The following is a 14,049-nucleotide window of genomic DNA, read 5'->3' on the forward strand; positions in this document are numbered from 1 at the left end:
CAGTGAAGCAAACGGATTATCTCCCAGTGCACTCCAAAAGCATGTGTGCAGGAGTGAAGTTTACTGAAGGTCTGTGAACCATGAAGACGTGCCTCAGAGGTCTCAATGGGACACGTGAATGAGTAGAAAACCAAGTTGGAAACAAGGTGTTAGGAAAACCTATTCAGTGCACGCAGTTGTTTCCCTGCAGTAGGGAGCACCTTCTCCTTCTCTTCTTGCAATCTTTTTCAAGTGTAGATCACTCATGTTAAATATATAGCTGGGAACATCTTGTGTTAAGTAGAGATATGAACCTGAACAGAAGAAGAGGTCAAGCGTGGAAATAAATTCCAGTCAGTACTGGATGATTGAGAAGTCCCTTTTCTCTCGCTCCCTCTTGTTTGGAGAGGCGGTGCTTGAATTCACTTCAGAAATGAGGAGGAGAAAAGTACAGCTAGGGTTTCTTTTAAAGAAAAAAACAAAAACAAAACAAACAACAACTTCCTCTTTAAATTCACATTAACATCTGGAAGTGGGTGGCTCAACCCTGTAATCATCTGTGTCATCACATTACATTTTCCTGATCAGCGTATGGAATATCAAGTGTTGTGATGTCCCACATCATGCTTGAATTTTTATATAAATGTTCGTGCTGTTTAGGACACCAGTATATGACGGGTAAACAAACTATTTGAAATGGTTTAATAAAGCCTTATAGTTGGTACACTTAGTTCTGTGGACCGCCTTTGGAAAAGAAGATTGATTTCTCCATGAACCAAAGTCTCTTCCCAGTTCTCCGATGCCTCAACGTACTTTGTGGTCACAGCAGCGAGCACGTTCTGGTTATCATTGGGTGGTTCAAAGATGCAACGCGGGTGTGACGTGCCCCTTTCACAGACCATAGCTCCGCAGCAAGCTGTATTTAGCCATATTGTGGATGTGTTTGAAGGGATTAGTAATAGATTTTTGTTTTTTTTTTCTTTTTTTTTCCCCTTGGAAGTCATCGGAAAGCAAAAGACTAAATCTATTTTGATTTCACTCGGGATAGATTAATGGGTGTCAAATGTTACACAATACTTGACATATCCACTGCTGTTAAGTTGGCCGTGGCAAAGGGATTACCCGATAATGAATCACCAAGCTCTTTAGCTGTTTAAAGGGAATCGTGCCGCTTCCTTGCCCTGGTGGTACTCCCTTCCCTGCCCAGGACCTTCCTGTGACGGTGCGTGTTCGGGTGTGGAAAACTCCACGCAGATGTGCAAGCACCAGTTTGACAGCTTTGTGTTCAGCTTCTACCTTGCTAATTGTTTTCGTGGGATTATTCGGATTGTGTAGAAAGCTTTTTCCAAATCCCCTTTATTACCGAAGTTATTGTTGCCAGCAGGAATAAGATTAAAGGTGCTTAAGTCTGTAGAGTTGTTTCTAATTTGTACGTGTCATTTCAGTGGCATTTGAACAGAACTCTGTCTCTTCCCCTCCCTGCTCCCCTGTGGTACTGTGCTTGAGTTAGGGCTGAGAAGCCAAGCTATTGGAAGAAAATTCATTTTGTTCCCTAATTATTATGCTGGCACTCGGGAGATAATTTTTCCCTTCATGCACTGCCAATTAATATGCAAATGAGCTGATAAATATTTATACCGTGATTTAAATTATGCAGGGAGCGCTTTCAGTGTACTCTGCAAATGAATTGTTCATGGACTTCAAAGTGCTGGCTGCTGTGCTAACGAGAGGAGATTTGCATAAGGCCCTAATCAGGCGCATACTGATTAAACTTCATTATGGAAACTGCCAGCTGCAATCTTTGTTTCTATTTTATTACAAAAAGGGGAACTTTTCACGCTTCAGTCGCCTTGACAATGTCAGACACAGCTAGTAGGAGAGACTAAAACTCCACACAGCAACTGAAGTTTCCCCGTTCAGTTGAAGATTGCTATGGTGTAACTGAAGTTGTATTTCTCCCCCCACCTCCCCACTCCCTTTCGTGCTCGGTCAGAGCAGTAGTGTAGATTTGATAGAAATTGCCATTCTCCCGTTCCTTGGACTATCTGAACCCGTAGAGGAGACCACAGCAATGCTGGACTGCAGCGACTACGTTCTAGGTGGGTACCAGCTCAGCTCTTTCTTACGGACACCGAGGCTGTGAGATTGACTATGCATAGAGGCTTAATCACATATGCAGAGGCTGGAGAGGGTATTTGGGAGGCTGGAGCTCACCAGTGAATCGGCAGCAAGTAGCTGCCTGGTAGTTAGCTAGATCTGTACCAGGGAAATACATGGCTTGTTTTTTGTTGTGTGTTTTTTTTTTTTTCCCTCCCTCCTTTCCCTTGCTCCAGGAGAATTCGTTTCCACTGCACAGACTTGGATGATATTAATACAGACCTTTTGCTTTTAGGATTTCAGTCTGAGAAGCATTTGGCTTCTAACAAACGCTGGACTTGACTTGCATGTCCCTGTGTTATGAATTTTAAAGCATTAAAATGAATGAGAGGGAGCCTCAGTCTCAAAGAATTTAGTAACTGTATTGAGCCATTCCACAACAGAATGCATGTTATGTCTGTGTATTTTTAATATAGCAAGGTTCTTCGTGCGTAATAGAAAATAAGGTGGAGTGCACAGTGGTTGCCATTGATACCGTGGCAAGCTGTGCTTAAGGTTACTGGGATAATATATTTCCTGCGCCGAGATTCCACCAGGGCTGCAGAACAGACATGCCATAATTTCTTCTCCATGTCTTCTAAAGTTATTTATAGTAATGGATCATCCCAATTTTACAATAGGTTTTATTTATTTTCAAGGCTTTTTCCACAAAGCTCAATGTATGTGTGTGTGTATGTATATATATATTTATTATTCTTTTAGTTCCATCATATAAGTTCAGGTGAGAACTTATATATCAAAGAAAAAGAATATATTTTTGGATGGTAAATTTTAAAGCAGACACATGAATATGTTTGTTTCTGAATATGATGTGGTTTTTTAAAAATTAATTTCTAAGCAATTCTTGGCATGTTTTCACTCACATTAAACTTTGGGTTTTCCGTGCACGTCAGTGAATCGTTTATTCCTGGTGCTGATGGAGCATTAGGCAGTTTCACTTTGATGGGTGAAAGGAAACAGTTAATGGCAATATAACCATGTTAAGATTTTCGGTGTTTTACCAGCTGGGTACAGTCTCTGATACTCCAGGTTGGTCCAGTGTCCGCTGCTTCTTTCTCCTGAATGCCTTTGGGAACGTTCCTGAGGGTGTGTGAGAGCCTGGCACGGCACTGCCTGGCGACACCTCAGCCCTGCCAGCAGAGTAGCTGTATGGAATGTATTCGCTCCTGAGAGTTTGATTTCAATCATGCACCTGCTGCTTTCGATCCTGCCTTCTGTGAAGTTTGTTTCTTAGATAATGTTGGCAGAAGTTGTAGCCCAGGGCCTTTATTTAAAACCCGAGCAAGATCTAAAGGAAGAAGAAAAGGTGAAGGCATTAAGGTTTGGGGGGTTTTTTTAGCCCACTTCATTTGTTTATTCTTTTACCTTTAAAGCAGAAATTGTATGAGCATGCATAAACCAAATAGCCTTTTTATTTGACATATAATGAGTCCGTAGGTTCAGTATCCCGCGGATATGAGTCTGTTTTGCTGGTAGCAGTTTTGTGCTTCAGATGTATGTCCTACCATTTGCAATGGAAATAGCGCCATTGTTCTTGATGCTTTACATGCAGAAGACCCACAGATTGAACAAGAAGTAGTCAGCTGGTGAAATAATGGATGCTATCCTTCGTTTGAACCTGAGCACTACCAGAAGGATGTTTCTTCTTCCAACTTGCTGCTTTTTTGCAATAGGAACATTTGAGGTCTTTGTTAAGGACGGATCTTTACAATAAAATATTCCTCATCTAGACAAGCTTTTAGTAGATAAGTAGTTGTATATGCCTAGTACTAGAAAACACTGGAAACCTTTTCTAAAAGGGTTTATCTTGCAGCACAGTGACAGAAAAACATCTTGGCTTGCTTTATGGAAGGAGGTCTCTACAGTGATAACTTCGTGTAACTGAGCAAACTTGCTCATCATGCAGGAAGGCTCCTTGTAGGAGCCTCCTCGTACAGACAGAACAGTCACTACCTTGCTTCGAGTTCTGTGCACAGGACACCTGTGTCCCCTCCTCTGGGTTTCTACCATTAGTATCCTGCACTGCAGCTCCAATACTTCAGTTTCTCCAACAAACCAGCAACAGGAGGCCCTGTGTTGTTTTTCTTGCATGAGTTTTCTGAAGTGATCCAAGTCCATTCAAGGAATGGATCCCATGCTGTTGAGAGACACCCTGCTCAGCCTGTGCTCTTCCATTTTGTGGTCAGTTGTACAGTGAGTTCAGGCCACCCCTCTACTCTGGGCTTAAAAATATACATCCTACATCCAGTAGCACCATAAGTTAGCCCAGTTTCCACAACCAAATGTATTTCACTTGAAAGTGCTTTTACTCATCTTCCTGTTGGATGGGGACTCTTGATGTTTGCATCAAAAGCAGAGACTCTCCTTCAGTGCTCTCTAAACATAAACTACTTTCAGTAGCCCTCTCTGTGTAAAAGAATGAACTAATGCTGTTTATCAAATGCATGTTGCCTGTAATCATTCCAAATAAATGTGCTGTTGCCACAAGACTAAACTCAATTTAAGGTATATGCAACGTCTAGATAGAAATGTACTTTGTATTTATTTTGCACACAGATCTATCTGCAGAGAGGGCTGTGTCAACAGCAAACATTTCTGTACAGTCAGTAGAACCCATGTTCTGCTTCTGGAGTGTGGATCATGCTATCCAAATATAGAAAATGACAAAATAAGGAGCCTGGAAGCAAAAGGTTCTGCACCAGCAACCTTAGCACAGTTCTGTCTTTCCAGACTGAAGTCACAGCTTGAATGTGCTAAGCAGAGGTTGTGAAAAACGGGGCAAAACTTGGAGCTTCTTGCTGAAGTGTGGGCCAGCAGTGCTTAACTGCAAAGTTTCTCCTCACTCTCTCTCTCAAAAAGCAGTTTAACACATCTGCCTTTATACTAAGAGTAACACTGAGAGTTCAGATCTCTTTTACACGTGGCTGAACATTTGAAAGATGTAAGGATAGGCATAGGAACTTTCTGAGAAGAGTTGAGGCTCTGGAGAGGATGTGTTAGCTTGTGAGGGGAAGTTTCCTGCTTGTTACAGGCCTCTGGGTTTTCAAGGCTCTACTGGGTTCAACTGCCACGGTTGTTTATGTGGAAAATTATATTAGTTTTAAAAACATTGATCACGGAATCACAGAATAGTTTAGGTTGGAAAAAGATCATCTAGTTCCAGCCCTTAAACCCATGCCAAAGGCAGGGATACATTCCACTAGACCAGGTTGCTCAAACCCCCATCCAACCTGGCCTCAAACTCTTCCAGGACTGTGGCATCCACGCTGTCTCTGGGCAGGCTGTTCCTGTGCCTAACCACCCTCTCATCCTAATAGCCAGTCCAAACCTGCCCTCTTTCGGTTTAAAGCCATTCTCCCTTGTCCTGTCACTACATGCTCTTGTAGAAGTCCCTCTCCAGCTCTCTTGTAGGCTTCCCTTTAGTTACTGGGGGGCTGCTGTGAGGTCTTCCTGAGCCTTCTCTTCTCCAGGCAGAACAACCCCATCTCTGTCTGTCCCCGTAGCAGAGGTGCTCCATCCCTTTACCCAGCTTGGTGGCCTCCCCTGGACTTGCTCCAATAGGTCCACGTCCTTCCTGGGCACTGGTGTCTCTGGGAAGTAGCAGGTGATGGTACATGGCCATAGAGCATCTTCTCATTCCCAACTTTCACAGACTGCCAAACAGTGAAGGGCCTGGGCATTCTTGGAACTGTTTGGGGTGAGGGGAAAGATGCAGCAGTTAGTGCTGTTACTGTATTCTTCTTCAGTCCACTGGTGTTTTGGAAACCACTGCTTTGATGAAAGTACATGGCAGAGGTAACCTTTTAAACACCTTGCAAGAGAATATCCTGGAATAAAGGATTCATTTTAAGCTCATTGAACTTGATTTTAGCTCGTTATGGGAATGGAAGAATGGGCTTAAGGATTTGCTTACACTTTATTTTATGATCTGGTCTGTCTTGAGGTTCTGTTTGTAATTTTGGTTTGTGATAATGTGGCTCAGTGGGGTCAGTAGCAAGGAATGAGGAGGTAATAAGCTGGAAAGCTGATGCTGTATACAGGACATCTGTATAGATTCCTTTATGAGGGAACTATATTCTCTGTCTGCTGTCTGGAGAGGCCCTCTGCATTGCACTACATTCAGCTGACAGGCTTTGAAACCAAGAACAGACTTTGCAATAGACTCATCCAGAGGGAGATAGAAAATGGGTTGGTTTATACCTATATGGTTTTGCATGAATATATAGGAAATATAAAATAACTTAGTGTCAGTGACATTCCAGTAAAACAGAAATGCAGTATTAGAAAAATGGCATCCATTTAATTGTAGTGACTGAATTTCCTTTCTCTTATCAGGGTGGGGTGGGGAGGGGAGAACAAACACAAGAATAATGTAGGCCATGGTGGTCAGACTTCACATTTTTGAATCTTGGTGTAGTCATTATTCCTTCCTCCTTCCCCTTCTTTTTTTTCTTCTGTGACTTTCATTGTATTGAAAATTAAGTTCCTACCTATCATTGCCCTCCAGCATGCTGTCTTTTCTTCCCTTAATACCACCTTTTCACATATGGGAATAATGACATAGAAAATTTTGAAACAATATTTATCTGGAAGATTCAGTGTTGTGTTCTGCTTCTGGTTGCTCTTTTTGTGTTATAATCTGAATTAGGGTAAAGTACATGGCAAATTTCTGATGTTCTGTACTTCCCCTAGGCAAAAAGGTATTAATAGATTTGGGGTTTTTTTTTTTGCTGTATTGGTTTATCTTTATTTCTGTTTTAATGCAGACTCAAGAATGAACAATCCGTCAGAAACCAGTAAACCATCAATGGAGAGTGGGGACGGGAACACAGGTAAGAAACGATGAATTGATGCACAGATATTTTCTGGTGGAATTGAATGAATATGAAAAGCCAAATTTCTTTACCAGCTTACTGGGATAAAAAAATACCAAACCAAAAAAAAAAAACAAAAAAAACCTCCAAACTCCACACCCACTGTTTTTAGAGACTTGGGAACACTTTTGTCATTAACCATACTGTATTGGAGCACTACCCACACAATCTTAGAGTCCTCTTCCCCCTTTTTCTATCTGTAATGTTTGTGATACTACAGAAGGCCTGGTGGCACTAGCTCTCCATAAGTAGTCTCGTTTTTTCCTGGCAGAACAGACCTTCAGCACTTGTAATTTCGTCATTTATTTTTGGGTTGAAGTTTTCTCTGGCAGGTGTGGGCCACTGCCTGATCTTGTTTCCATTTTAGATTTCATTCAAGCTGTCACAACAGTTCTCAAGAACAAGTGAAAGGGAGAAAGCCTAATTTCTCAACATTAAAAAAGAAAGTTGCCCAACCTTTCTGTATGTTCCTTGTGTGTTAGAACAGAACCTTGAAATTTGGTCAAATTTAGCCTTTGTGCCAGGACCAATGTGCCTTTTGGTGCATCCTTAAGATGTGACCAAGTTCTAAGCCATTGGAGAAGGTTGTTAAGCCTCTGTAGCTTAAGCATTCTATCTTATGCTTTAATTCCTTTCTGGAAGTAATTTAATGTTCACTTTGGAAACAAGAGGAATGACACTTCTGAATGGAAAGTAAATAGTTTAACCTGACTCAGAATCTTTTCTGAGCTCAGAACAGCGTTTGGGAAGAGAAAATTTTAATGACAGGGAACTTGTTGCTTTGAGAGAAGTCTGGTTACCTTGTATGAGGGAATATTATTTTTCCTTCTCGTGGTTCAGTAATAAGAGTTTTATTTTAAACTCTGGAGTTGTGAGGAAATTAACACTATGTTTCATTCTATACCACTGTCTCCTAATTCTTTGTGCAAGGCTTTAGTGCAGCTGAGAGTGACTGAGTGTTCCCAGTACTGGTCTGAGAGGCTGGATGTTTTCTGCCAGTGCACGGGGTCAGTCCAGAGGAATTCTGCCTGCTTATTAATGTGTGTTTTGTCACTGGCTTCTCAGGTTTTATAATTGCCATTGTATTTTTAGTAGGAGAGGTATCAATTCTTTCTGTGCGCAAAAGTGTTTTGTTATGTATTTAATACTGGTTTAGAGTGATATAAAACTGTATTTCCAAAACATATGGACTGTAAATATTTCATGATCATAAACAGCATCAAGAGAACAATGATTTTTAAATATCCCTGTAGACTCCTTGTAGCTGGAGGTTGTGTGTAAACTCCTGAGAAAATTCAGATTTCCCCCTCTGTATGACCACAGTTCCCAGCATATATTTTCTCCAGAGTGCATTCCCAACACCCTTCCCTCAGTGCAGCCTTAACCAGCAGTTTGACCTAAACTGAGCTGTTAGGAGGAGGATTTGCTTTATTCAAAGGTAGTCCTTAAAAATAAATCCATTATCGTGAAAGCACTGCACCTGCTTCTGCAGAACCCTGACTCGGCTCTCCAAGGCAAATATTTCATCATTGTGAAGGTGGGGGTCATGACATAGAATGGATGGATTGTAAAGCTGCATGTAGGTCCTTTCATGTTAAAAGGGGATACAATGTCTATATTTTTTTATACTCTAATACTAAGGTTAGTTATTACAAAAGTTTGACTCATATTGGTGTTTGGAACTTTGGAACATTGCTTCTGTAGTTTAAATGTTACCAGTCTTTCCTTTCAGTTTTGTACCCTGATTGTTTAAATTATGTGAACTAAAATAACCTAGAATTTTTGAGCACCCTTTGTTCTCTGGTCATTGTTTTGTTTTTAAATACAGAGTTCATAAACCACTGGAGATAGTGATTGATGGCATTTGTGACGTTCTTTGGGAGCTCGAGCATCAGTTTTATTAGTCAATGGCAGATGTTAAACCCTGAAAGGAATACTCACAGAATGTAATTTTAGGCTTCTGATCAGGGTGCTTAGATTATGGTTCTGGACTCAGTGCATCCTTAGTGGGAAAAAAAAGTCAGCTTTCAGCTCAGATGCCGAGGAACTGGGAGTGCCATCGATTTTTCTTCAGTGCCTGTGCTCCCCAGACGTGCTCCCCAGACAATGTGTGAAGATGATTTTTATAAACACTCAGAGTTCTTATTTTTATAACTTCCTGCAACTGCCTGTTTTCCAGCGACATTTGTAAATCACTTGAGTCTGTTGTGCAAACACTACTAGTCTATCTTTTAAACCTCAGTGGATGTTTGTTTGGGTCATTCCTGTTTTAAACTGTAGTGAGATGACGCAACTTGAAAATTTTAAGAGAGATTACTCTAGGGCATGAATTTCCATTTGGCAGAGCTAGTGTTCTCAGGAAAAAACAACAGTTGCCACTGGTAAAGATGACAACATCAGTATTTTTCTGACCTAACAACTAAGTTTCATGGAGTTAAACTAGGATTTTGTGTTTTGAGTTCTGACTATTTAGGGACCGTAGTAAAGTCCCCTAAATATGTTGGACACAATAGAGTGCCTGAAATAGATTATAACTTTAAAATCTTTGTGCTAGCTGGACTTCCCTTTTAAACATCTGAAAAAGCAACCCATATTTCAGATCACTTAAGAACAACAACAAAAAAATGAGTACAAGAGTTGCTGGATGGCTGTTTCCTCAAGAACGTGAATTAATCCATTGGTCATCAGTATTGTAGTGTTACAGAAATCTTTTCCAGTCTTGCAGTTGTGGGTGGACAGTCTATGTAGTAGCTACTGGAAAAAAAGAGAAGTAAGAAGAATGTCTTACAGTAAATGGATAGTCTTTGGATGTCCTTTTTTATAGGCTGCAGCATAAAATTTTCCAAAACATCTCAACCTTTCTGTTTGTTTAATGCACCTTCTCTTTTAAAAACTGTGTGAATGCAGCACTATGAAAGCCAAGGTTATAATGACTATGGAAACTGTAGTATTATGACATGTGTTGACATAGCAGCAAAATAATAGTTTTTGTAAGTGTAGTATTTGGAAGGATTTTAAAGGCTCTTCTTTGCATTACTTCATTTCCAGAGACTGATTTTTCCGGTTTCCATAAGAAGGAAGTCTATAGGAGAGGGATCGTAAAATATTCTTCAATTGCTAAAATTCTGGGCAAATATTAATGCTAAACTTCTTATTAGTAAATGTGGACAAGGAATCAACAATTCCTGAGCATTGGGGGTATCTCTCTCTCTCTTGACACATGCAGAGAGTTGGAGATCCAGCTGGGGGAGATGTACTGGTGGTGCTGGGACATGTCCCCCCGAGCACGATGCACGTCCCCACACCAGTCAGCTTTCAAATCTTCCTTCTTCTTCCTTCCTTCCCCTTTCTGAGTTCTTTCTTGGACCTTACTCCACATTTCCCCAGACCTGGAGTTCCTCACTCCTCTTCCTTTCTTATGCAATTTGCAAACTCAGGCTGAAGTCTGATGATTATGTTCTTGAATTCTGAGAGTCAAGTTGTTCCCCTGACTGCAGGTGCAATGTTACCTTACCTGCTCCACTTTCTCATGCCTTTACCCTCCAAGATGGCATAAACTAATCCATGTTCAGGGTGTCCTGGTACTCAGTGTTCTGTTCCTTTCTCTGGAGAGGCACTGTGTTAGTCTCCATCCAAACCACCTCTGTGAAGTAGTTAAGCACATGACTGAATTTATGCCAGAATTTAAATGTGCTTAAGTTGCATTGGACCTCGACTATAAGGGTGAAATTTCATCCTACAGTTTGACTCAGTGTCAACAGCTTGCTGAGGGTGGAGCACTCAAAACAAAACAAACTACTTATGAACTACCAGAAGGGGCAGGGCAGCAACAATGTAGTTGGAACAAGAAGAAAGTAGGGATGGGACATGGAGAGATCCACTCCTTTCGAGTAGGAGATGGAAGATACATGAATACTTGGGATTGTTAAAACCCCAGTGCCTGTGATTGCATCTGATGTGTCCATTAGTCATCGTGGCTTTTTGTATTGAACTCTTATCTTGAACAAAAGTGGCATTTTGGTCTTTCCATGTCCTTAGAATGTGCTGAGCTTCTGCTTCTGACAGCTCTCTCTTCCAGCTCCTTATCACATTTCTAGATTTCTTGGATTCCACAGGAGTGGCATCACGTCCTTATCAATACCTTAAAAACAAGGCCTCTTACATGCTGGACTCACTTTATTTTCCTTTCTGATCTTCAGAAGCCATAGACATCCTGTAATAAATGCAAGCAACTCGGGTAGCATTCCTTCCAAAACTAAAGCTTCACCCAAAGGGGAGGGAATGCTGTACTTCCAAAGACCAAAGAAAGTTTAAGAGGCAAGTACAGGAGAGGGTGAACAGGTGTAGTGTGAGGTTTTTTTTTGCTCTGAGTTTGGTTTTGGGAGGCCTCAGAAGAGGGAGTCGAAGTCTTTCAAGATTGAATTCAAAGAAAATGTTCTTTTCTCTCAGTGCCCAGCTAAATTCTTTATTGGGACCCATGGAGATTTTAAGCTCAGTCTTGGAGCTTGCCTTGTTCAAAACTGTCACGTAGGAGGCTCATTTCAGGTTTCCATATTAAGAGTCAGCAGGAGTGCTAAGTGGAGCATTTTTTCTGTGCACGTGCTCAGGGGTGTTCTTTTAATATGGTGTCGTGATTTGAGGCTCCTTTTGGAAGAAAGTTAACTAGAACAGCTTCACCTATTTAATTAAGGTGAGGCTTCCAGCCAGTCCTCTCAGAAACAGGTAATTTTTGTAACCCCTGCAAGTTTCCAGTTGGAATAAGGAGTATCTGCCTTACAGTAGGTTTTCTTATCTGGTTTCTTTTTGTACTTTGGAGTCCCTGGTTATACGTTGAAAACTAATTCAAAGCTTCTGCTTAAAAGGGGAGGTGGTAGATTGTTTCCTTTGAATTACAGTAGCTGTTTGTCAGGAATTATTTTTATATATTTATCCAATCATCTTTCCATTCCCTTTGGCCTTCTGCATGAAGAGAATTCTGCAGTTTACTGGAAAGAATGAAAATAGATGAGATTCTTCTAGCTCTTTCCAGCAGACCTTTTTTATCTACCTTTCTTTAGAGAAAGGCAACCAAGTTGCATTCATTCAGGATCAATTCAGGCCAGTAATAGTCCTTCCATTCACTTTGAATTGGAATTTTAAACTCAAAATAATTTTACATAGTTTAAAGTTGGAATATTTTTAACACGTATGTCTCCTAAGTTTCTAAACCTTGACCCAAAGCACAGAGTTGAAAACTTGAGAGTAGACCAACTCTCCTCCCACAACACCTCCACCAAAGATGCATCAAAGGGCCACCTTTGTATATCTTACATGGATGCCAGACTATCTCTGTTGTGTCTGTATTTAATTGAACAGTGAGTCAGTCTTTGGAAATGTTATCTGTCTTAAGCTGTTTGTAGGTCAAAATAGCAATGTAAAATACTGGGTAGTCTATTTTACTAATCACATTTTATGCCTGCTTGCTTTTGCAGATGTTTCTAAGGAATAGCAACCCCCTGTTGTTGTTTAACAACTGTGACTCTTTTGCTTAGTAGATAACCTAGATTTTTATGGCAAAGAATGTGGATGATGGAAGGAATTTTGAAGTAGGAGTCGACTGAACACCTGTCCACAGGCACTGAACAAAATCTGATTGTCATGAAAAGTAAACATGCAAGTCTAAAGCTGGTTTTGCTTCATTTCAGTCATGCAATTTTAAAGATTGCATCATCTGTTCTAGAAATTCCACGCAGCCTGATACACTTGGAGTCTCCCTTCTCATTATTAGCCATTGTGGGTAGTAACACCCAACACACAAACCCACTTTTTGATAATTGCTAATGTTGATCTTATCATCTCCCCACAGAATGATTCTTAAAAGTTTGCATTTATAGTACCTCTTGGCAGAAGAGAATTCTGTGGTAGTGTCTTGTGGAAAAAATGTTGGGTATTTTTCTTTCCCTTCTCAGAGCCAGATTATTTTGGGCTAGTTTGGGGGTTTTAATGTTTTTTGAACTGTTTAGGAAGAAATCTTCAAAAATGTAGGGAAGTCATCAAGTTTTGGTTATATAAAAGGGACTGAAAACAGAAGCAAGCCTAGGCAGTTTTCTTACCTAATGAGAGCTTTGCACAAATTTTAATGGAAACGTGGAGGTATCTTTTATCAAAAGAGTAAAATTGTGACCCATAACTGCTATGTATATTTGGAACCTCTATTTTCATCAAGTATTACTTTACCTGTCTTTAATGAAAGGTGACTTGATATGAACCTTGCTGTTGGCATGTTCTGAACTTGAAGATAGTTTTCAGTTGCTGATTAGAGAGTGCATGGAGAAGGGAAACACAGTTTAATCTCAGCAGCGTGCACTCATTTGGTTCTCAAACCATGTAGACAATGATGGGGTGGTAGTGCAGATAGAAACACAGATCACAGAATTATTTAGGCTGGAAAAGGACTTTAAGATCATCAAGCTCAACTGTTAACCTGGCACTGCCAAGTCCACCACTAAACTGTGTCCCTAAACGCCACATCTACACATCTTTTAAGCATCTCCAGGGTACACAGAGTAGGTAAGGTAATAGAGGCTGAGGAAAATACAATGTTGATTTTGTTCAGCTGACAAATGCTCCATTACCAAAGCTGGGTCACTGCTTCCTCAGCCCCCTTTCAGCAAAAAATTCAATTCTTGTTACTCTCAGAGTATTTTTCTACGACGTAGTATTGAGAGAACAGCAGGAAACTTAGGAGTGTTAATTCTTCATTTGCTTCTCAAAAGTAATAATTAATAGTTTTTAATCTCTCTCTTCCTCCAGGCACGCAAACAAATGGCCTGGACTTTCAAAAGCAGCCTGTGCCTGTCGGAGGAGCAATCTCTACAGCCCAGGCCCAGGCCTTCCTTGGGCACCTTCATCAGGTAAGGGAAGATCTGTTTCAAAGCAGGGGAGGCTCAGACAGCTGCAAATGCAGCTGCCCTTGGTTGTTTGTGCCTTGTTCTCTCTTTCTGTGAATGACAGGGAGTCATGTAATGGAACACAGGGGTAGACCATGTGCTTAAATAGC

The 14,049-nt window shown here is 40.8% G+C and overlaps 1 protein-coding gene across 13 annotated transcripts in view; it reads left to right on the forward strand.

Annotated features, from left to right (window-relative positions):
* The window catches only part of POU2F1 (POU class 2 homeobox 1), a 134,210-nt gene that overhangs the window by 53,567 nt on the left and 66,594 nt on the right, over positions 1–14,049 (forward strand). For 12 of the 13 annotated variants that reach the window (XR_010427244.1, XR_010427245.1, XR_010427241.1 and 9 more), the window contains exons 2-3: positions 6,903–6,968; positions 13,803–13,903. Coding sequence is in view for 10 of the 13 variants with exons in the window: in XM_064643456.1 (XP_064499526.1) it covers positions 6,903–6,968; positions 13,803–13,903 (167 nt within the window). In the remaining 3 variants the exon portion in view is untranslated. Of the gene's footprint in view, positions 1–1,865; positions 2,079–6,902; positions 6,969–13,802; positions 13,904–14,049 lie in introns of those variants that run through there. The other variant, XM_064643426.1, reaches the window with a different exon arrangement.

This window comes from Pseudopipra pipra, chromosome 2 (genome assembly GCF_036250125.1).
Source record: "Pseudopipra pipra isolate bDixPip1 chromosome 2, bDixPip1.hap1, whole genome shotgun sequence".
Lineage (NCBI taxonomy): Eukaryota > Metazoa > Chordata > Aves > Passeriformes > Pipridae > Pseudopipra > Pseudopipra pipra.